Source organism: Dendrobates tinctorius, unplaced genomic scaffold (genome assembly GCF_039654945.1).
Source record: "Dendrobates tinctorius isolate UK_male_01 unplaced genomic scaffold, ASM3965494v1 ptg000028l, whole genome shotgun sequence".
Taxonomy (NCBI): domain Eukaryota; kingdom Metazoa; phylum Chordata; class Amphibia; order Anura; family Dendrobatidae; genus Dendrobates; species Dendrobates tinctorius.
This window is the reverse complement of record NW_027361696.1, coordinates 91,658,070-91,683,246: the sequence shown is the minus strand read 5'-3', so window position 1 is coordinate 91,683,246 and position 25,177 is coordinate 91,658,070. Positions and strand designations below refer to the sequence as shown.

The 25,177-nt window shown below is 44.8% G+C and overlaps 1 protein-coding gene across 2 annotated transcripts in view; it reads right to left on the bottom strand.

The window, feature by feature from the left end:
* Positions 1 to 24,509, bottom strand: part of LOC141085633 (protein kinase C gamma type-like) — a 779,251-nt gene extending 754,742 nt beyond the window's left edge. Inside the window, exon 1 of one of the 2 annotated variants that reach the window (XM_073571170.1) lies at positions 23,980 to 24,509. In XM_073571170.1, coding sequence (XP_073427271.1) covers positions 23,980 to 24,149 — 170 coding nt within the window. In that variant the 5' untranslated portion in view covers positions 24,150 to 24,509. The remainder of the gene's footprint in view (positions 1 to 23,979) is intronic. The other variant, XM_073571169.1, reaches the window with a different exon arrangement.
* Positions 24,510 to 25,177: the final 668 nt, after the last annotated feature.

Genomic DNA, 25,177 nt, shown 5'->3' with positions numbered 1-25,177 from the left:
TCTCTACACGCACTCTGTCTTGTGCCTTGGCGTGTCTCTACACGCACTCTGTCTTGTGCCTTGGCGTGTCTCTACACGCACTCTGTCTTGTGCCTTGGCGTGTCTCTACACGCACTCTGTCTTGTGCCTTGGCGTGTCTCTACACGCACTCTGTCTTGTGCCTTGGCGTGTCTCTACACGCACTCTGTCTTGTGCCTTGGCGTGTCTCTACACGCACTCTGTCTTGTGCCTTGGCGTGTCTCTACACGCACTCTGTCTTGTGCCTTGGCGTGTCTCTACACGCACTCTGTCTTGTGCCTTGGCGTGTCTCTACACGCACTCTGTCTTGTGCCTTGGCGTGTCTCTACACGCACTCTGTCTTGTGCCTTGGCGTGTCTCTACACGCACTCTGTCTTGTGCCTTGGCGTGTCTCTACACGCACTCTGTCTTGTGCCTTGGCGTGTCTCTACACGCACTCTGTCTTGTGCCTTGGCGTGTCTCTACACGCACTCTGTCTTGTGCCTTGGCGTGTCTCTACACGCACTCTGTCTTGTGCCTTGGCGTGTCTCTACACGCACTCTGTCTTGTGCCTTGGCGTGTCTCTACACGCACTCTGTCTTGTGCCTTGGCGTGTCTCTACACGCACTCTGTCTTGTGCCTTGGCGTGTCTCTACACGCACTCTGTCTTGTGCCTTGGCGTGTCTCTACACGCACTCTGTCTTGTGCCTTGGCGTGTCTCTACACGCACTCTGTCTTGTGCCTTGGCGTGTCTCTACACGCACTCTGTCTTGTGCCTTGGCGTGTCTCTACACGCACTCTGTCTTGTGCCTTGGCGTGTCTCTACACGCACTCTGTCTTGTGCCTTGGCGTGTCTCTACACGCACTCTGTCTTGTGCCTTGGCGTGTCTCTACACGCACTCTGTCTTGTGCCTTGGCGTGTCTCTACACGCACTCTGTCTTGTGCCTTGGCGTGTCTCTACACGCACTCTGTCTTGTGCCTTGGCGTGTCTCTACACGCACTCTGTCTTGTGCCTTGGCGTGTCTCTACACGCACTCTGTCTTGTGCCTTGGCGTGTCTCTACACGCACTCTGTCTTGTGCCTTGGCGTGTCTCTACACGCACTCTGTCTTGTGCCTTGGCGTGTCTCTACACGCACTCTGTCTTGTGCCTTGGCGTGTCTCTACACGCACTCTGTCTTGTGCCTTGGCGTGTCTCTACACGCACTCTGTCTTGTGCCTTGGCGTGTCTCTACACGCACTCTGTCTTGTGCCTTGGCGTGTCTCTACACGCACTCTGTCTTGTGCCTTGGCGTGTCTCTACACGCACTCTGTCTTGTGCCTTGGCGTGTCTCTACACGCACTCTGTCTTGTGCCTTGGCGTGTCTCTACACGCACTCTGTCTTGTGCCTTGGCGTGTCTCTACACGCACTCTGTCTTGTGCCTTGGCGTGTCTCTACACGCACTCTGTCTTGTGCCTTGGCGTGTCTCTACACGCACTCTGTCTTGTGCCTTGGCGTGTCTCTACACGCACTCTGTCTTGTGCCTTGGCGTGTCTCTACACGCACTCTGTCTTGTGCCTTGGCGTGTCTCTACACGCACTCTGTCTTGTGCCTTGGCGTGTCTCTACACGCACTCTGTCTTGTGCCTTGGCGTGTCTCTACACGCACTCTGTCTTGTGCCTTGAACCTTGGCGTGTCTCTACACGCACTCTGTCTTGTGCCTTGAACCTTGGCGTGTCTCTACACGCACTCTGTCTTATACCTTGTACCTTGGCGTGTCTCTACACGCATTGTCTTATTCTATGCTTTGGCGTGGCTACACACGCACCCTGTCTCGTTTGCGAACCTTGGCGTGTCCCCTACACACGCACCTTGCCTTGCACCTAGTCTTGAACCCTGGTGTGTCCCCTACACACGCACCTAGCCTTGGATCCTGGCGTGTCCCCTACACACGCACCTAGCCTTGGACCTTGGCGTGTTCCCTAAACACGCACCCTGCTTGGATATCTGTCGTGCCTCCTTGCCTGAACCCTGGTTTGCCTGCCGGATGCCCGGAACCTGCCGACCGTTGCCAGAGGTCCGGAACCAGATGACTACGGCCTGATATCCGGAGCTGACGTCCGCAGCCTGATCCCTGGACCCTGTCGGTTTGCCAGCAGTCCGGAGTCCGATGCCATCATGCCATTACCTGTGCCTAGGCGTGCCATCTGGCACGTACCATGTTATGGACCTTGGCGTGCCCACGCGCGCACCTTGCACGTTTTGCTTGTTTTCTCTGTATGTGATCTTGTGTTATTCTAATGAAGATACCTTGCACCTACGTCTAGTCTCGTCTTGCTTCCTGCTCGTCCTTGTCGTCAGACACTCGTCTAGTGTCCCCTGAGCCGGCCGTCTGGTCCCAGCAGTCGTGGTGGCTCACCCCCTTGGTCTTGCCCCTGACACTCCCTGTATAGGGGGTGGATTCTCACAAGGTCAGCTCGCCCTCGGTGGGTGGGTGCCACGACCCAGAGGGTCCACTCAAAAAATGGGCTCAGCAGGAGCTGAGACCGTCACAGATCTCTTTTGATTGAAACATTGCAACTGGAAGTGTAATAAATGTGATGCAAATTCACCGACTTGTGAGGCGCTGTGCTTATTTATTCTCTGGTATTTGGAGGTGTTCCAAGAAGGACTCCTTAGATGTGATGTGCGCTCCACTTTAGGGTAATTTGACTCTATGGCTCCATGTGGTGTTGTGAGTCTAAGGGTACCATTACACATAACGACGCTCCAGCGATCCTGACAATGATACGACCTGGTAAGGATCGCTGGTACGTCGCTACATGGTCGCTAGTAAGCTGTCAAACAGGCAGATCTGCTCAACGACGCAGCAACGATACGGCGATCCATATAACGACCTCGGCAGTCGTTGGGACCTTGTCACCCAGCAGCTATTCTGACGACTCAGACCTCGATAGGCGTGGGTTTTGAGTTGCCAACGAGGTTGCTCGTCGTTGTTATGGCATCAAACACAGCGATGCATGCTGGTCAGTGGGACACCAATGATCAAAAAATGGCCTAGGACATTCGAGCACAATCAGCGATATCGCAGCGGGGGACCAGTCGCCGCTATGTGTCACACATAGTGAGATCACTGGCGAGGTTGCTGTTGCATCACAAAACCTGTGACGTTTCTGCGATCTCGCTAACGATCTCGCTATGTGTGAAGTACACCTAGGTTTGTATGACTAAGGAAGATAAATGGTTTTCAGGGTTGACTAGCAGTGACTCCTATCTCCCATTAAGAACACATACACACTTAAGGCCCCGTCACAATAAGTGATATCGCTAGCAATATCGCTGTAACGTCACTTCATTTTGTGACGCAGCAGCGATATTGCTAGCGATATCGCTATGTGTGATACTTACCTCCGACCGGCTCCCCCGCTGGTTATCACTGATCGCGCGAAATTGGCCTGGACCGTTTCTCGTCGTCAGCTTCCTGCTGGGCTTCCTGTGGCACTGACGAGCGACGCGTGGACGTGGGCAGGAGGACGTCAGGATCACCTCATCTGACAGGTAAGTAGCGACCCCCGACCCCTGCTATGTCGCTGGTGAAATCTGCCTGTGTGGCAGCTCACTAGCGACCACTTAGCGATGCACCAGCGATCCATATCGTTGTCGGGATTGCTAATGCATCGCTAAGTGTGACAGTACCTTTAGATCAACAGATGATTATGCAGCATTAGTCATCGGTGTCCAAACGTGTGCAGTTGGCCACAACCTTAGAATAATTTATAGGATGGCCCAAACTGATGATTCCGCTCTTGGAAGAATGGACAGATCATGACAGAGCCTCTTTAATGGAGGAAGCTTTACTAAGAAGAGGTACTTGCTTAAATGTTTCATTAAAGGGGATGTCAGGGCTTAAAGTTCAAATGTCAGATGATATTTGAGTGCAGTCCGATTTCCGTGCACTGACAGAATGGAGAAGATGGAGACATTTTTTTTCTCCATCTTCTCGTCATCCAAGAGAATCAGATCCCATTATACTGACACTCTGATGAAACTTTGGTCACAATTTGATCAAAGTGTCATTTGCATAATTGATGCATTTTTCTCATATGATAAAAAATATGCTCATCTGCATCTAGACTATGGGTGCTTGCATCAGATGGAGTAGTCAACTCCCTACCTTGGCCAATTGGACAGCACCGCACCTTATACATAATCTCCAAGGTTCCTGCTGGAAACTGCCAGATAAAGTTCTGTTTGCCTTGTTCACACACTCTGATTTTCAATGCCTGGTTTCTTGCGGCTTTTCATGTTCCTGATGCCAGCTTGTTCACTGATCATTTCCTTACCTGATGGTTTTGTACCTTATCTGCCTTTCTGATTCTTATCCGGCTGCCACACTATTCCTGCCAGCCTGCATCATTGAACAGCAGTAGCAGATTCTGTGGCTCCAAACCAGGGGTCCCTGCATAAGATTAGATCCCTGTGCATAGGGAAGGCCCGGGCAACCCCTGAGATTTAGTAAATGGAGTGGCTAGCCATTTTTGGAGCTGACATGTGACTGTAAACAGTGCCCCCCATTCTACTATCACTCGGAGCTGATTTTTCTAGTGCTACCACGCAATAAAGAGTTACTAAGCCGTTTAAATGTTAGTTTTTCTTTTTCCTTGCCCTAATAATTACAAGCAGATCAGTGGGGGCTTGAGTCCTGTGATGACCACCGATTTGCCTAACCTCATCCCCATCAGCGAGAGGCGCACAGCTCAGGAGACAAGAGTGCACAGATCCTGGCTAAGCATGCAAACAGCCTAGCGTGCAGATTAAACTGAACAACTGAAATGGAATAAAAAGGTTAATCAAAGTAGTCAAAGATGGAAGAGGAGAACAGTATCCATGAATGCGGCTTATTTGTCAACGTGCTTCGAAGTTACAAACGGGGTCACTGTGGTTTATCCCTACAAAGAAGTTTGGATTTTCGAAACGCGTTGACAAATAAATCGCTTTCCTGGATACCATTCTCCTCTTCCATCTTTGACTACTGGCAGTGCCGAATGAACCCTTTTCATTCCATTTCAGTTGTCATTTTAGGGTCTGCAGAATCCTTGAGCCTTATAGTGGTTGTGGATGCACAACCTTACCAGGTGAGTACCATTGCCTTTCGTCTCCTCGATGTCACTCGGATAAAACCTTACTGTTATTCCAGTTTTTCTACCTCATATTAAATTGAAAGCATAGGCTCTGTAGCCTGTTCTTTGTAATGAATCCGGACCATGCTCTTTGTGTGTTCTCAGCCAGGAACTGTGTGCTCCTGTCTTCTGACCTGCGTACCTCTCGGGAAGGAGAATTTGAGCAATCACTGGACATCGCAGGACTCTGACAGCCACCAATTTGCTTGTAATTATTGAGGCAATGAAATGTGGAAAAAAACATTTTGAAAGTTTAGTTACTCTTTAAGAAGACTTGCGCCATTTAGATAAAAGGAACCTGAATAATTTTGTGACCTGGATTTTTTATTTAATAGCTTTACTATTTAATGAAGGACCAGGCATATTTGATGTCACCCTTGTGAAAAGGCAAGAGATAGACATGACGCTCTGAGACAGTTTCATTATAAGTGATGCCTTAAAAAGCCTAAATCAGGACTACTTCACTGTGCTTCCATGTAGTTACATTATGTGTGGTCTTAATAACACATGGCAAATAAGGAGCCAATCGGTAATAAAATAAAAGAAAATATGTAATCTACATAGAAAATTACTAAAACTAATGAAAAGCAAAATACTCTTTACACCGGTAAAGTCATGTCTATTACAGGAAGTGATAACAACTTTGCAAATAATGAGCCTATAAATAATAAGCCTATAAGTAATAAGTGTGCAAATAATAAGCCTATAACTAAATACAACAGTGATCTCAATACCTTCCCCCATATTTGCCGCAAAGTGATTGTTCTATTAGAAGGCTTTAACCCCTTCATTCCGCAGCAGTTTTCCATTTTTTCATTTTCGTTTTTACCTCCCCTTCCAAGTGTGTTGAAATTGCAAAAAGTGCAATTGACAATTGTTTTTTATTTATTTACATTGTTTACTATATGGAAAACTGATCTGGCACTATGATTCTGCAGGTCAGTACGAGTACACAAATACCAAGCATGCATAGTACAAAAAAAAATCTGCTTGTGTCTGCCAAAAGAGTGGTGTGATTTGAACTTTTATGTTTTTTTATTTTTTTCATATTTTTTAAGTTTTTTTAAATTTTTTACTGTATTTTTACTGTATTACTTGAAGCTTCGATCATCTGATCGCTTGTAATATCCATACTATTACATCAACACTGGTATGTATAGTGAAAATCACACTCCTATGAATAAAAGAATCATCATGACAAACATGGGGGTCTTCAGCAGACCCCCTGCTGTCCTCACAACCCATTGGTACCCTGCGATCACATCACATGGAATGACGCGTGCCCCCCTGCCGATGCATGTTAATTGCCGCTGTCATTTAGGCCGGTTTCACATGTCAGTGGCTCCGGTACGTGTAGTGACCGTTCTCAGTGTACACGGCCGGCCGCCGGGGAAGAAGTGGCTACTGTAAGGCTGTTCCCCAGCGGCTGGTGCTGAACGCTGCTGTCATTCTTCCCTCCTGCTCTGCTGGCAACAGCGAGCAGGAGAGAATGAATGAAAAAAACCCGACATAGGGTCCCCCTCTGTTTGTGAACCAAGCCGGAAAAACTCACAGCTGGGGGCTGCTATTCTCAGGCAGGTAAGGGGCCATTGATCGTGGCCCCCCCAGGATAAAAACAGCAGCCTGCAGCTGCCCAGAAAAAGCGTATCTATTAGATGCGCCTATTCTGGAGCTTTGTCGGGTTCTTCCCACTTGCCCTGTAGTGGTGGCAAGTGGGGTTATAAGGGGTTAATGTCACTTTTCTATTGTAAGGTGACATTAAGCCTGGATTAGTAATGGAGAGATGTCAATAAAGCTGGAGTCACATATAGCGACTCACCAGCGATCCCGACAACGATATCAACGTGTCAGGATAGCGCGCGGCGTCGCTGTGTTTGTTAGTTACCAGCGCGCTGATGCAGGGAGCTGGTAACTAATGAACTAACGTACACATCGGGTATCTAAGGGATGCCCGTCCCTTGGATACCCGATGTGAACGTTAGTTACCAGCAGATCGCTGGTCTCCCGCCTGTCACACGCAGCGATGCGTGCTGGCCAGCGGGAGACCAGCGACCAACGAAAAGTCCAGAGGTTTCCCAGAGCGATCAGCGATACCGGCAGGGGGGCCGGTCGCTGATCTCTGTCACACACAGCGATCTCGCTGGTGTGATCGCTGTTGTGTCACAAAACTTGTGACTCAGCAGCGATCTCGCTAGCTAGATCGCTATGTGTGACGGGGCCTTAAGACATCTATCCATTACTAATCCTAGAGTTATTCAAGGGTTAAATAAACACACACGCAATAAGAACAAAGTCTTTTAATGAAAGAATACACTACACACAGTGTTTAAAGCTTTATTATACTCCTAATTCCATATCGATGTCATTGTTCTCCTGTAAAAAATTATAATATAATAAACCAACAATATCCATACCTGTCCAGCGCTCAGTCACGTCCCACGGCGTAAATCCATCTCAGGGGTTAATCAGTTTACAGGCGGAGCGCTGCTAATGCGACCGCTCTGACTGTAAACTACTGGGGAATGAAGGAGAAGCAGCGCGCACAGGCTCAGTGACGTCACCACTAGTTACTGAGCATGCTCCGCCTGCTTCCAGTAGATTAATATACAATTATACATTGAGAATAGTTTAATAAATGTCATCACTACATAATCAATAGAATAACGTTTAGTAACATTGACATGAAAAAGGGGAAATTAGTTGGAATTAATCTGAGCCGCAGAAAGCAATGCCAATCAGCTGCTGCTAAAGCTTATAAAACAACAGGATGCATTCAAAAATGCCTCCATGATCAAAAAATAATTTTCCACTTATATAAATCATCATTAGTCATGCCGGCATTGGAGCATTATGCTCAATTATTGACAAATAAGGGATTCATTGATATAAGGGTCAATGTATGCTACAATAAGAGAACTTAATGAAAACCTTTCATGTCCCAAAATGCTATTAACCTGCAGATATAGGGTTAATCTGCAGGTTAATAACATTCTAAAGTCATCCAGATGGCAACAAGGAGGAAATTACTCTTATTCCTCCAATCAGCCTCCAGCTTTCAGTCGTAGAGGCGCAGCCAGTGTAGTTTCAGTCACATAGTAAGTAATGGCTGTAACTACTGATAGCCGGCTCTATAGTGCACGGCCGTCTGCCAGTCAGTGCCAGGGTGAGGGTACGGGCGCTGCTCACTGTGTAGTGAGCAGTGACTGAAACCACACCGGCTGCACTTCTGTGACTGAACGCCTAAGGCTAATGGGAGGAATAAAGCTTATTTTCTCCCAGTAGCCAGGCTTCATTGACTGCTGTATGAATGCCATTAACCAAAAGATTACCTCCACATCTGCAGGTTAATAGCGTTTTTTTACATGACAGGTTTGCTACCTAAGCTGAGAGCAGCATAATGTAGGGACAGAAACCCTGATTCCAGTGATGTGTCATTTAGTTTACTGGGTGCAACAGTTGTGACAATCAAAGTTTTAAAATGTAGCAGAGCTCAGAAAGCTATCCCCATCCACATCCCTGATTAGTAGCTTTCTGTGTACTCTGTATATTGTCAGTAAGCTGGAGGCATAGTTGGACCAGTACTCACAAGAGCACCAGTCCACAGTGATAATCTCCTGCTGATAAAACACTTGTATTGAAACATCACACAGCCTTATAAGCGACATATCACTGAAATCTGTGTTTCAGACCCTCCCTCATGCTGTCCTCATATTACATAGCAAAAACCTGCAGACAGCTTTCTTTTAATCATGACCTAATTAAATTAAAATGATCATCACTCTTTGAATCCTGATCTTTTGACTCCAGTGCCACAAGTAGAGGTGTTTCCACCATAGATTGAGATGCTGATCATCTCTCTGGCAAAGAAACTGATCCTGGTTGAGAAGAGGTATGGCAGTATTCAGGCCTGTGTGTGGCTGGGGAATATGAACTCAGCTTCCCAAAGATGTGATAAACCACAGATAATTTATGTTTAAAGGTGTAGAGGGGCAATCACATTTTCACACAGGGCCCTGTAGGTTTGGATTTCTTTTTCCCTTAATAATAAATACCTTCATTTAAAAACTGCATTATATGATCACTTCTGTTATCCTTGTCTAATATTTAAATTTGTTGTTGATCTGAAACATTTAGTTTGACAAACATGCAAAAGAATAGGAAATTAGGAAGGGGGCAAACACTTTTTCACACCACTGCAGTATTTAAAGATAGGGTTTATAAACCAGACTACCATTATGCTGTCACACACTTTAGGCACTAGAGCTATGACTATGACAAGCCCCAGTTGGTGCAGCCTATAGCATCTGCTCTGTTTTTGACAGAGGTAGCCTGTAAAATGTATTTTCAGTTCAGCCTCTGTTTTATTCACAGACAGAAACTGTCAACGAGGGGGTCAAGGGAAATTGACCATAGCATTCACCAGGCATCCGTTGTCACCTGCATAACCCATCAACATGCATGATCAACCTATTGACATGAAACAACTTACTTCAGCCAAAGATGCTTGATCATTTATCTGGAAATGGAGGACGCCAAGGGAATTCATCCAGGTTAGATATTTGATGTTGGCAGCTAATGATGACAGTATCGACCAATATCAATTTAGTGAGTGTGGATCACTTGAGGCTATGATATTGGTCACCATTAGTAATGCATCCATGGGTTGGTGCGTTCTTTATTCTGAGATGCCAGTAAGAAATACAGAGAAGCATCAGCCTGGGAGATACCCCCGGACTCTGCATCCTTTCATGCCTTGTGTAACTGAAAATAAATGTCATGTTTCCGTAACAAGACCCCCTTCTGAAGAGATACGCTCATCGCTTCTAGGATTAGTCTCACTACATTGCTAAATCTTTGAACTTTAACAAGGGAATAGAAAAATGGTTTTCCAGTAATTGTAATCTCTGATAAGCTGCATTTCTATGCTTCATTAACTTCAGCAACAGAAGGCGAGAGATGATAGAAAACTCCCCGTATATCACCAAGAGCATCGAGGCTTCACTGACTATACACGTTAAATATGGCTATCGTTATCAGGGCAGACAGACAAGTGAATAAGTAGGCAGATGGGGAAAGCAAAGGGATAACAGCTGAACAGATACATACTAGAGATGGTGCAAATCTATACTATGGCTGCCGGACAGGAGCCTTTATACCCAACTGTAATTGACAATATCTGAATCTCTTATTTCGATTAGCCGATCTGGACGCCATCAAATGTGCATCACGCCACAACCATGGCAATGTGACACACTGACTAATCAATAGAGAAGCTGAGAATGGCATCATATAAGAGGTGGCTCTCAGGGCTTCCATCCGGCAACTACAGATCACTGACATGGCCGATGAACCGTGTCCTGTGTATTGACTCGCACTACCCGAAGGTGCAGAGATAGAGAGATAAGGTAGACATCTGCCAGCATCATTGGAGCCTCCTCTGATAAGTAAGCCTATTTTGTAGACTTGGCACATTGTCAGCATTGTGGAGTTGTTGACATTTCATTAGGCCTACTAATCAGTAGAGGAGCCAAGGATGACAGCAAGCAGAAGGAAGTTCGCTCTTATATAGAAGTACCTTCTATACCATACCGGACAACTGGCAAGAACACTAGACAATCGTCCTGCAAATTTGTTTACTTAACTCTAATGGACATCTTTTTTTGTTCTTTGAGATGAGTTCTGAGTGGCATTGTTTCTGGACAAAAGTATCCATTGTTTTTTATCTAAAATACCCATTATATTTCATGAAAAGTGTCAAGTGTCCATTGTTTTTTATCTAAAATACCCATTGTTTTTCATGAAAAGTGTCAAGTGTCCATTGTTTTTGGTCAATAGTGTCCATTGTCTCTAGTCAATTAACTTGACATGTTCCATGCAATAAGGCCGGAGTCGCACTATATATTACATATAAAAAGTTGGTTTTAGTTTCCCTGCCGAGAATATGTGTATCTGTTAGTGATCCATTAGTGATTGTTCTGTCCCCATCATTCTTTCTTAAACAGTGGAAAGAGGCCGGAAAACAAGTGTTGAGTGACTTCAATATTGTTGATCACACTCATTTAGCGTCCTGAACTCAGCGCATGTAAATTCAATCAAAATGCTTCTGTGTGATGTGCAATATGGTAGCATTTGGGGCCCCATTTTAAACTTTGCCTAGGGCCCCACTTTGCCTAAAACAGGCCCTGATCGCACAAGTATAATATGAGTGTCATGCAAGTGTCATACGCATACAATCTGATTTTTCATACCTAGCATCTGATTTACATCCAAATGCAGTGCGATTGCTATCCGATTGCAATGAGATTTTAACATGATCTTTTACATACAGCAATTCTCTATATAATTTACACATCATTTTTAAAGGAAGTATTCATCAAAATATATATACAGTAAATGTGTATATAGGCTGGTATTGTTTAATGCATAGCCTACGACATGGGAGACTGAGGATCAAATCCCGGCTCTGCCCTGTGAAATATTAATTAAAGTAAATTATATACCAAGGCTCCTAACACTATAATACTACCTTAGGTGGCTGTTAAAAGTGCACAACCACCGACATGGGAGACTGAGGGTTCAAATCCCAGCTCAGCCCTGATGGACATAATATACCAGTTGGGCAAGACTACTAACACTATAGTGCCTACCTCAATAAACATGAGTGTCACAAACAAAGAGAGTCATGCCGGCTTGGACGTCGCCCAGATTACCAAGGTCCACATCAGATGTTGACCAACCAGGACAGTCTGATGATAAATGGGCTACTGGAACAAACAATTCATGGACAAGGCAAGAGAACCTGGATCTGATGAAATGCTACTATAACAGCAGGCCAAATGAGAGAGGATATATGAAGTGTATGAGGAAACTCTGGATGGATACGAGACCTGCATGTCCACTGACTGAGAAACAACTAGTCACTCAACATTTTAATATCAAAAAGAGAAAGCTATTATCACAACTTGAGATGGATCAACTGCACTGCAGATCCATCCCACATGAAGACATGGAAGAACAACATGTGCAACCCCCTGTAGACCCTGACCCAACCCTGCAACTAGAGAGTACTGCAGCTGATTTGAAACACCATAACTCAAACTAATGAACTGATCTACGCTACTGCCTCAGCAATCATGGAAATGCTTGGCTATACAGCCAGTAAGAACAACAGAAGTACGTGACCCCCTTGGAAAAGAAGACTGGAGACAAAGATCAACGTGACATGCAGGAAAGTCAGCCAACTAACAGAAATACAGAAAAATGTAAAGATCAAGAATAGGACGAAGCTGAACAAGTATAAAGGCCTGACCGCCACTGAAGCCCTAGAGACTGCTAAACAAAGGCTCACAGCACTTGCTGCAAGACTAGGGAGATACACTAGAGAAGCTGAGGCCAAGAATATAAATGCCTTTTTCTCCAAAGAACCATCCAAGGTGTACTCCCAACTACAGAGTAACAGCACAAAGGCAGCAACTCCACCAATAGCAGAGACTGAACAATACTGGAGGAACATATGGGAGAAGGAAAAAACGTGCAATGTCACTGCAAGTTCTGAGAATGAAACACAGCAACCACCTAGAGCAAGAACCAGTCACCATTACAGAAGCAGACATCCAGCAGCGGGTCAAGAATATGAAGAGCTGGACAGCACCTGGCCCAGACATGATCCACACCTACTGGCTAAAGAAATTAACAGCGGGACATGAACACATGGCAAAGCAGATAAACCAACTGCTAGAAGCAAGACACCATCCAGCTTGGCTAACACAAGGAAGAACCGTGCTGATCATGAAGGATCCTCACAAAGGAACAGTTCCATCGAACTACTGCCCAATAACCTGCCTTACAACAACATGGAAACTCCTGTCAGGCATCATAGCCACCAAGCTACAGAACGAGGTGAACCAACAAATGAATCCAGCTCAGAAAGGCATTAGGACCAATACCAGAAGCTCTAACCACCAGCTCCTAGTAGATAGAGCAGTCGCTCAAGACTCAAGATCCAGACAGACCAATCTCAGCACAGCCTGGATTGACTACAGGAAAGCCTATGACTCAATGCCACACACATGGATCTGTGAGTGCTTGGCTCTCTACAATGTCAACAGGAAATTAAGAACCTTCCTCAGAAACTCAATGGAGCTATGGAGAATAACATTGGAAGTCAACTCAAGACAACTAGCAAAAGTGACCATCAAATGCGGCATATACCAAGGTGATGCACTGTACCCATTGCTGTTCTGCATAGGCTTGGACCCCCTCAGTCATATAATAACAGAGTCTGGCTATGGATACAAGCTAAAGAATGGAAGCACCATCAGCCACCTCCTCTACATGGATGACATCAAGCTGTATGCGAAAAACGAACGAGACATCAATTCACTGATCCACCTGAAAAAGACATCGGGATGTCCTTCGGACTGCTGAAGTGCGGCCGGTTGGTAAGAAAGAGAGGCAAGGTAGTCAAAACTGATGGAGTGGAATTACCAGCAGGGCACATAGCAGATGTCCAGACATGCTACAAGTACCTCGGCATCCCACAGGGATAAGATAACCATGATGAGGAGGCAAGAAAAGCATCAACATCCAAATACCATCAAGGGGTAAGACAGGTCCTGAAGAGCCAGCTCAATGGGATGAATAAAATCCACACCACCAATACATATTGTCTGCCAGTTATCAGATACCCTGCTGGCATTGTGTTTTAGCCAAAAGAAGAGATGGAAGCTGCAGAAGCTGCAGATAAGAAAACACGAAAGCTACTCACAATGCATGGAGGTCTCCACCATAAAGGCCTCTTTACATTTAGCGATGCACCAGCGATCCCTACCAGCGATATGACCTGGTCAGGATCGCTGGTGCATCACTAAATGATCTCTAGTGAGCTTACACACAGGAAGATCTCACAGCGATGCAGCAGCGATACAGCGGACGATACTTACCTTTCAGATGCAGTGATCCTGACGTCCTCCGTCCGCGTCCACGCGTCGCTCGTCGTCGCCAGCAGGAAGCCCAGCAGGAAGCACCCGACGAGAAATGGAGCTGCGCGATCTCGCGCGATCAGCGATGGACAGCGGGGGAGTCGGTCGAAGGTAAGTATCACACATAGCGATATCGCTGCTGCGCTACCAAATCAGTGATGCTTTAGTGGTATTGTTAGCGATTTCGCTATGTGTAAAACCCCCTTTAGTTTAACACCCAAAGATTGTATACCAACAGAAAAGAGGGTGGTTGAGGCTTGATAAGCATCCAAGTCACGGATTAAACAAGGAGTATCCAGGAATACATCAGAAGAATGGCACCAAAAGATGAGATGCTGAGAGAAAGCCTAAGGCAGCTGAAACAACGAATCTGGAAGGAAGAACAGGAACAGCCATGGAAAGACAAGCCGCTGCATGGGCTGTACCATCGACAGATAATGGAAGTGGCTGACATGAAGAAATCCTACCAATGGCTGGAAAAAGCTGGACTCTGAAACAGCACAGAGATACTAATCATAGCGGCACAAGAGCAAGCACTAAGTATCAGATCCATAGAAGCAAGAATGTACCACATAAGACAAGATCCAAAGTGCCGACTATGCAAAGAAACCTCAGAAACAGTACAACACATAGTGGCAGGATGCAAAATGCAAGCAGGAACAGCATATACTTAATGCCACAACCAAGTAGAGGGAATTGTATACAGGAACATCTGCACAGCATATGGGCTTAGTCCCCCTAAGTCAAGGTGGGAGACCCTAGAAAAAGTGGTGGAGAATGAAAGGGCTAAAATCCTGTGGGACTTCAAGATCCAGATGGATAAGCAGCTGTTGGCTAACCAACCAGACATTGTGATAGTAGACGAGCATCAGAAGAGAGCAATGATGTGGCAGTGCCAAGTGACAGCAACATCAGAAAGAAGGAATATAAGAAGCTGGAGAAATACCAGAGCCTCACAGGAGAACTGGAGAAGATTTGGAAGGTGAAGGCAACTGTTTTCCAGTGGTGATAGGAGCACTTGGAGCAGTGACCCCTAAGTTGGGAAAATGGCTACAACAAATCCCAGGAGCAACATCTGAGCTCTCTTTCCAGAAAAGCGCAATGCTGGGAACAACTAAGATCTTGCGCAGAACAAAAAAATCTGGTAGAAGACCAGAGAATGAGAAAGGACAACAAAGAACACTCCTATTGAGGGGTGAGAAGGCAGTTCTTTTTTAAATAATAGATAGATAGCTAGACAGAATAAATTCATGTGCCGCGTACAGTGATATCACAGCGTGACAGGTTAGAATAGATGTATACACATAGAATACATAGATATATATAGATGTCAGTGACACACACATACTGTATATATATATTATATAGATAGATACATAGATATAAGAAAAGACAGCAATTCAGCAGCGGCGTAGTGTAAAATCACAGCAGGAGCCGACAGGATAGAAGAAATGGATTACAAGCAGTAAATACACGAAGATTAGGTAGATATGTAGATGTCAGTGACAAATACAATTAGTGCAGTGTGTGTGCAAATTACTGTACATGTATCTAATTAATAAAAGATTATTTCTGTGAAAAAAAAATGACTTGGGTTCTTGCGCAATTTTCGTAACCAGCAGAGGTAAAGCCGATGGCTGGGGCAGATGTTTATTATCTGGGAAGGGGTAATACCCATGGAGCATCCAGGCTATTAATATAAGCACACAACTGTAAACTTAGCCTTTACTAGCTATTAAAATGGGGGACTTGATGGCAAATTTCCCATCACGCTCACACTGACGTCACATAGGTGATGTGAGTTCATTGGCTGTGAACTCGCAGGACCTGTCTAATGGCACCATGAGGAGAACTTTCTCAAGCTTGCAGTGCCCTCAGACAGGGAATAGCAGGCTGTATGGTCGCATCATGCATCCGTGCAGCCTGCCATCTAGATGTAGTAGAACTAGATCCGGTCGTGGGACAAATGGATCAGCAGAATCTCTGCGGAAAGGTAAGAATATTGTTGTTTGTGTTTTTAACTCTTTTGCAGATGACGAAGGCATCGGGGGAATGGGTGAGGTCGTAAGTATGGATTAATTAAGATTATTAAAGGAGTCTGTGTCATTCTTTCAATTAAAGGACTTTTTTATGGGTGTCTGTGTTTTCATACAACGTGACTATGGGGTTAGGAATGGGGGCGTCTTATTGGCGCCTCTCCATTACTAACCTCAGGGCTTGATGTCACCTGATAATACAAAGGTGACACCAACCTTCCAACTATCACCCCACTTGCCACAACTACAAGGCAAGTGGGGAGAGCGAGGCTATGTGCCTTAGCGATGTGCCTTTCCTGGGGTGGCTGAGAGCTGATGTTTTGAGCCTGGGGGCAGTATCCATGGCCCGTTCCTAGGCTATTAATATCAGCCGGCAGCTGTCTGCATAGCCTTTGCTAGTTATTAATTATAGGGGTACCCTACATCATTTTTTGGGGGGTCCCCCATTTTAATAGCCAGTAAAGGCTAAGTATACAGATGCGAGCTGATATTAATAGCCTGGGAAGCTCCACGGGTATTACCCCCTTCCTAGGCAATAAACAACTGGCTCAGCCATTGGCTTTCCCTCTGCTGGTTACGAAAATTGCATGGGAGCCTAGGCCATTTTTACCCAAAAAATAATCTTTTATTAATTAAATACATGGACAGTAAGCTGCACACACACTGTACTAATTGTATTTGTCACTCACATCTATATCTACAAATTCTAAGTGTATTTACTATAATCTATCTCTTCTATCCTGTTGGCTCATGCAGTGATTTTTCACTACACGACTGCTGAATTGCCTCACTGACATCTATATATCTTTGTATTCCAGGTGCATATATCTATTCCATCTATTCTATTCTAACCTGTCAGTGTGATTTTACTGTATGAGTCATATGAATTGCCGACTTTTTAAAGGATACCGGTGTGTAAAAATCGTACAGCACTCGCATGGTCCCGAGCGCTGTGCGATTTTTTTTCTCGCACCCATAGGCTTGCATTGGTGAGTTTCGAACAAAATATGCGTACAATCGAAGCATGATGCAATTTTACATGCACGCTGAATACGCCCGAGAAAATAAACCGTGATGTGAGCTGCCCCATAGATTAACACTGGGCCAAGTGCTATGCGGTTTTCTCGCATAGCACTTACCCGTATTTTAAGGTATTGTAACGCCGGCCTTAATATAAGTAAGCATTTAATTCAGGGCCGGACTGGGACTAAAATTCAGCCCTGGCATTTGAAGATACACAGGCCCACTTGTCACATGGTGACTGTATAATATCTTTGTACACTTGTAGGTTACAAGAAGTGAGGGGATATCTATAATATAACTGGGGGAGCGTCACTCTATCTGAAGCCTTTATAAACTGAGCAAGCGCAATGCACAGAGTGACGCATCTCTCCAGGAAATTGCGGTATGCGTAAGCACTGAACACATACAGCGATCTCCGCAACACCGTACCGAAACCGGCGTTGCTGTTGCCAGCGGGGTCTTGCGTCTTCAGGTGACATCTGGAGTGGGCGTGTTGTAGCGCCTGAATCGGCGGCTGCGCAGTCCGCACTTACCGCCGCCATTTTCAAGAACATGGCAGCGGAAAGCGAGGACTGCGCAGGCGCCGAGTCCAGTACCACAACACGACCAGAACAGGACAGCGCTGGACACAGGGAAGAAAGATGAGTATATTTTTTTTTTAAGGTGTGCAGTTTAATAGGGGTGAGGGGGACCATTCATATCAGGATTGGGGGGTGAGGGGACCATGTATACCACGAAAGGGGGGTGAGGGGACCATGCATACCACAAAAGGGGGGTGAGGGGACCATGCATACCACAAAAGGGGTTGAGGGGACCATGCATACCAGGATAGGGGGGTGAGGGGACCATGCATACCAGGATTGGAGCGTGAGGGGACCATGCATAACACGAAAGGGGGGTGAGGGGACCATGCATACCAGGATAGGGGGGGTGAGAAGACCATGCATACCAGGATAGGGGGGTGAGAGGACCATGCATACCAGGATAGGGGGGGGTGAGAAGACCATGCATACCAGGATAGGGGGGGCGAGAGGACCATGTATGCCAGGATTGGGGGGTGAGGGGACCATGCATACCAGGATAGGGGGGGCGAGAGGACCATGTATACCAGGATTGGGGGGTGAGGGGACCATGCATATCAGGATTTGGGGGTGAGAGGACCATGCTTACCACGAAAGGGGGGTGAGGGGACCATGCATACCAGGATAGGGGGTGAGGGGACCATGCATACCAGGATTGGAGCATGAGGGGACCATGCATAACACGAAAGGGGGGTGAGGGGATCATGCATACCAGGATAGGGGGGGTGAGAGGACCATGCATACCAGGATAGGGGGGTGAAAGGACCATGCATACCAGGATAGGGGAGGTGAGAGGACCATGCATACCAGGATAGGGGGGGCGAGAGGACCATGTATGCCAGGATTGGGGGGTGAGGGGACCATGCATACCAGGATAGGGGGGGCGAGAGGACCATGTATACCAGGATAGGGGGGTGAGGGGACCATGCATACCAGGATAGGGGGGGTGAGAGGACCATGCATACCAGGATTGGGGGTGAGGGGACCATGCATACCAGGATAGGAGGGGGGCAGCACATACCAGGATGGGAGACCATATACCAATAAAAATGCTCGCCAACCGGGTGTAGAACGGGTTCAATAGCTAGTTACATATATCGGCCAAAACTAGTGACTGGTTCCCATGTTTTTCCTTGAAACACAGCAGCATTTCAGGGAAAAACATATGTGGCTGAAATCATGCAGCCAGTGTCCATTACACGCTGCCCATGGATCAGACAGCCTACATAAGCAGAAAGGTGCCCTTTAAGACCCCATAAGTGCTATTTATTTCAAGTAGTGATGTAATGTGACCAGTATCTTTTTGAGAACTATAACTCCCAGCATGTCCTGAAGCTCCAATGGCATGTTGAGAGTTATAGTTCACCACAGGAGCTGTACAGTGCTTTTGTTTGTGCTTATCTTTATTTTGATGCTTGCCTGAAATTTATAAGTGAACTCCAGTCTCCGTTTCTCTCTGCAGCAGGAGTTCAAATTTTCTTGCTTTAGTCAGGAAGAAGTGGGCGTTCTTTCATCCAGATTGAAGAGGCAGGGCTGGAAGAGCTGTGCACTGTACTTCTCTGGCCCTGCCTCCTCAACTACATCACTGCAGCTTGTGATCTGGATGAAAGAACGCCCACTTCTTCCCTGTCTCATTCAACGGCAGGACAGGTGACGATGAAGCAGAACACTGCACGATTGTGGCGGAGCATGCGCGGATTGGGCGGCCCATTACAGGCACCGGCCCTTCTGGCATTTGCCAGAAGTGCCCGATGCTCAGTCCGGCCCTGGTTACATTTATAATAGAAGAAAAAGTGGTGTTCAGGGGCAACCATAAAATGTATCCAACACCTGAGTCAATCCTCGTGAATTTTATTTACTGTACTTTGCCTATACTCTACCATTGTAATACATTCTAATATTTCTTTTGGCTTCTTACATGTCTTTTTATCAGAAATTAGCGTTAGACTTCTTTGAATGAACTGCTTTTTCCAGGATCAATACTTCGAGAATTCTGGGCAATAAATAAAGGAGAATAATATAATTTGTACCTTATACCCATACTGCCAGAATTATTAGTTATTACTATTATGATAGAGAACCTTTCATAATGTAATTCCAAAATAGTATAAGTGGCTTCAATCAGAAACTAATATAGTACAAGCCCATTATGTAAGTGAACATAATCTGGATTATTTATGTAGTTGAAAAACAGCCAAAACACAAGCAAGCAAACGTTAAATTGGAATTTCTAGAAGCTAAAAAAAAGTATTGATTATATATACAACCACCTCGTATGTCAACATTACGTTGCGTAATGTGCACACAGCCGAACGTTAATTAATATTGCTAAGCCTTTCATTATATCGTAAATGCCACCCTCCATATGCCAGCTTTGATGGCGTAGACATTCATTGTTTATCCACAATAGGACATCATTGAGCGATATTCCCGAGCCTTCACGAGTCTTAAACTCCAGTGGGGAGTTCCAGCCTTGTACAAATCAATAATAGAAAATGCCTTGATTTATAGGGCTGCCTAGTTATGTGAAGCAGACATTTCATGGCAGCAAACCTACCTCATTGGATTTGTAAAGGATCAGAGGAAGAAATGTCAAACTTAATTCTCACACTCAATAATCACAATCATTGTCTGGGATTTTGTTTTCCCCTAAGAGCTACATATACTACCTGGGATTAGGATTACATAACTCTCAGCCCTGCTACTCCTGCATATGATAATTGTGAGTTTTCATTCTTGACGGTAGTTCTAGATGGAAAGTCTGCGGCAAATTTGAAACTTGCGCTAAACTTTAGATTTACAGTATATGTCACCCTTTGCTTTATCTTAAATCTTCCGTCAATTTACATTACAGATTATTCTGCACAGTGCGGATGAGATTTTGTTAAAAAAAAAAAATAAATAATCCACAATGCTACAACTGGAATTTGCAGCAGATTTTCAATCTGCACACACAACAGCAATGCGTCATTCAACTTGTAGTCTCGCGCAAAAGCAATTCACACTGTGACAAAGTTGGCTTTGATCCTTCACACAAGCTTAATACCACTACATCTGATAACTCAGCTCCTTTTCATGCCATAAAATGGGTTTCATTATAGCCAAATTTTGCATCTTTTTCAGGCAGATTCCGCCTAGTACCCACGTGAAAAAGTGTTAAAAAAAGGTGAAAATAGTGTGTAATATACACAGCATTACCAAAAGTGGTATGATCAGTCTGTTTTAAAGGTCGCTGCAGCAGCTTCCATTCCCACCCTGAGATGAAGTGTCATCATTGATGTTTGTTTCAGGGACTGGGCATGCGTTGGTTGTCAACTCCAATGTATGTTTAGTACGAGCTCCCTTCTTACTGTGCTATCTTCTTCTCAGTGCACAGTGACAGTGCACTCCATCACTGGCTCTGATGAGAAGTGATGATCCAGAAAAGAGAGAGCACTGGCACTGTGCATTTTAAGGAGATAACCTGGAGAGCAGGAAAAGCATAGATCAGTCCCACCCCCAAAACCACTTTGGGGGTCAGAGCTGGTCTCTGTTCTCCCTGCTTGCCTCGTAAACTCCTTGCAATGCACACTGACAGTGTGCACTCCTGCCGCTTACAATTCTTGTTACCACTTCAGGTCTTGATAGCTATTAAGCGGCTAAAAGACGTGGTCTACTCTTCAGGTGGCTTGACTATTATATATATGGAATAAATAAAGGAAATAAAAGAAGACACTTCAGGAAAAACACCCCTGGAATTTTATTGAAGTGTCTTCTGCTTCAAAAACAATGCGGGTACGTCGGCACCTATAAGACCCCATAATCACATACTGTTACTCGGTTGTCAGACTAATTCCTTACAACATCATGATCTGTGCTGGGCTTGGTGTTTGCTGGTAAAATGGTTATTTCTATTTTAATCTGTTTTATTTTTCTTTTTATATATCTAACAACCATAAAATGGTAATTGGCAGCCAACATTGAGCTTTAATTGTCATGTTAATCCAGATGGCAACCTGTTTGAGCCCAATAACATCCAGTTCCCTCTGGCATAAATGCAGAGCCATAGACGCGAGATCAGGACTATGTAAATAGCATTTTATCAGCGGCGTATGGTTGCTAAGCACTTCGTGCAGAAGGTTTCATTCCTCTTTATATCAGAATGTGATATGCTGAAATGTGAAAAGGAGCTGAGGTGGAATTCCTGCTCACATCCTGAAAGGTTCTCCATGAACATTGTGCAGAGGTGTAGACCTGGACATAGACGCAACAATGTGCCGTAATGCTCCAGTATCGCAATTAGGATGTAATTGCCTTAAACTCACTCCCAGCATGTCACCATGCTACATCCATATCGACAAAATTAGAAATAGATGTGCTCCCTATCCACTACTCCAATACGATGTTTACTAGAGGGTCCCACAAGACGGCCACCACATCAGAGCATCATCGCGACAAAGGCACATCATGACAGTCGAAGTGGCCGTAAATGCGTGTAAATCATCTGCTTTTGGTAAAAATATACCATACATGTTGAGGCCCATAGACAGATGACTATAAGGATGATTATTGGTCACACCATACATGTTCGGGTCCATACACACATGACTATAAGATTGATTATTGGTCACACCATACATGTTCGGCTCCATACACACATGACTTTAAAGATGAATATTGGTTATACCATACATGTTCGGATCCATCCACACATGACTATAAGGATGATTATTGGTCGCACCATACATGTTTATGTCCATACACACATGATTATAAGAATGATTATTGGTCACACCATACATGTTCGGCTCCATACACACATGACTATAAGGATGAATATTGGTCATACCACACATGTTCGGCTCCATACCCACATGACTATAAGAATGATTATTGGTCATACCATACATGTTTGGGCCCATATACGCATGACTATAAGGATGAATATGGGTCAAACCATTCATGTTCGGGTCTATACACACATGACTGTAAGGATGCTTTTTGGTCATACCTTACATGTTCGGCTCCATAAACACATGACTATAAGAATAATTATTGGTCACACCTTATATGTTTGGATCCATACACACATGACTATAAGGATGATTATTGTTCACACCTTACATGTTCGGATCCATAAACACATGACTATAAGAATGATTATTGGTCACAGCTTACATGTTTGGGTCCATACACACATGACTATAAGGATGATTATTGTTCACACCTTACATGTTCGGATCCATAAACACATGACTATAAGAATGATTATTGGTCACAGCTTACATGTTTGGGTCCATACACACATGACTATAAGGGTGATTATTGGTCACACCATACATGCTCGGGCCCATACACACATGATTATGAGGATGATTATTGGTTACACCATACATGTTCAGCTCCATACACACATGACTATGAGGATGATTACATACATGTTCGGCTCCATACACACAACTACAGAGATAATTATTGGTCATACCTCACATGTTCGGGTTCATACACACATGACTATAAGGATGACTATTGGTCACATCATACATGTTCGGCTCCATACACACATGACTATAAGAATGATTATTGGTCATACCTTACATGTTTGGGTCCATACACCTATGACTATAAGGATAAATATTGGTCATACCTGCCATGTTTAGGTCTATACACAAAAGATTAGATATGATTATTGATTAAACTTTACATGTTGGAATCTAATCCTAGGTTTGATTGGTCATACCTTACACGTTTGGGGTCATACACACAGGATTACAGTTATGAGTATCTGTCATTCCTTCCATGTTTGGGTCCATGCACTAATGATAATAGGTATGTATAGCTTTCATGTCACGCTGTTCGCCATTACTCTATTCTATATGCAGAATTAGGAACAGACGTGTGATGCTTGCCTAATATTCTGTAGTAAATGTGTTCCTAGCTTCCATGCCATGTTGCACCGACAGGTGACAGCGATGAGTGACAGCCTTCCTTTCGGAGACTTGCACACAGGTGCTCTTTGCCGTCTTTTACCTAAACATCTGCTTTGCACACACATTGTTTCCAGCCACATCTGTCCATATCAATGAACAGTACAACATAAAGTCAGACACTATATGTGAAGGATGAGAAAACAGCAGGAGAGATGATGTGTTCTCCACAGAGAAGCAATGTACGGAGTATAGGATGCATGCAAATACCAAAAGTTCCATTTAGGAAACTTACCATATGAAATCAGTACAATGGCTGCAAAAGGTGGGCTGCTTGAAGAACCTGGCTGTGAACTTGTGACTCTTGACCTCATGCACTAGTTTCTGCCTGAGAGCACCCTTCCTACAAAACAGTGGTTTTACAAAAGGCTGCTCCACGTCGGTGCCAGTGCACACCTGAGCCATCTTGTCCAGGTCTTTATTGCTGCGACTATCTGTGAGATTTCCAGATTCACCCAATGCCAGAGGACACAGCGAGGAAATAAAACCTGAACACCTGGCAGAGAGAAAACCAGAAGCAGCTCTTTAATAGGTGCCTGTGGAAATGAAGGCTGGAAGAGGCGAGAGCTGCAGTCAGCTGTAGCTATGAGCCTCTCACTGGAGATACTTGCTGTAACTGTAGGGCTGTGTGTATGTGTGAGTGTATGTGTGTGTCTGCTGAGAGCCCCCGGTAGGATGCGATCCTTACGAGCCTAGGAGATAGAGAGGGCAGTTCTTCAACACATCCTTCAAAAGGAAGGACTTTACCCTGTCTATCGGGAGCAAATGGGGGGAGTTTCATAGTGGAAAACATTAATAGAATGAATTGGATGGTTCTGTAAGAGTTAAAAACAATTATCGTGCTGATGTCTTCTATGATTCAGCCAATAATATGCCCTTACAATGGCCATCGGTGCATCCTGTGAATCATCAGGGAAATGTTTACGGTATTTTCGGTTGTAGAACGCAAATTTGTCATGTTTAAGTTTGGTGGACGGTGTTAGATAAATGCCGGCAGCGCCATACAAGCACCAAGGCTCTGACACAAAGAGCGTTTTGGGGGGCAAATTCTTCTGGGGTTCTGACATTTTTGATCTCTAGAATAGATCATCTTGATATTTTGCCTTCAAATGTAGCGGAACACTTCTGGGTTAGCACTCACAAGGTGCTGCTACGTTAAAAGGACTGCTTCTATTTGGAGGAACTGTATATTTAAGGCTAAGGGTATAGTTACACAAGATGCAGGGAGGTACATCACTTGTAAGGAGCTGCTGCAAAAATCACTCATCCTAATACATGCTACGGGCTCGTGCACATGACCGTAAAAATGGAATGAATGCTATCCATCATTTTGACGGCTAGCACTGGGCTCCAAATTATTATATGGAGCAGTGCACATGTCTAATTATTTACTCCAAGTGTTCCAAGTAAAAAAAATGCAGCATACACAAGTT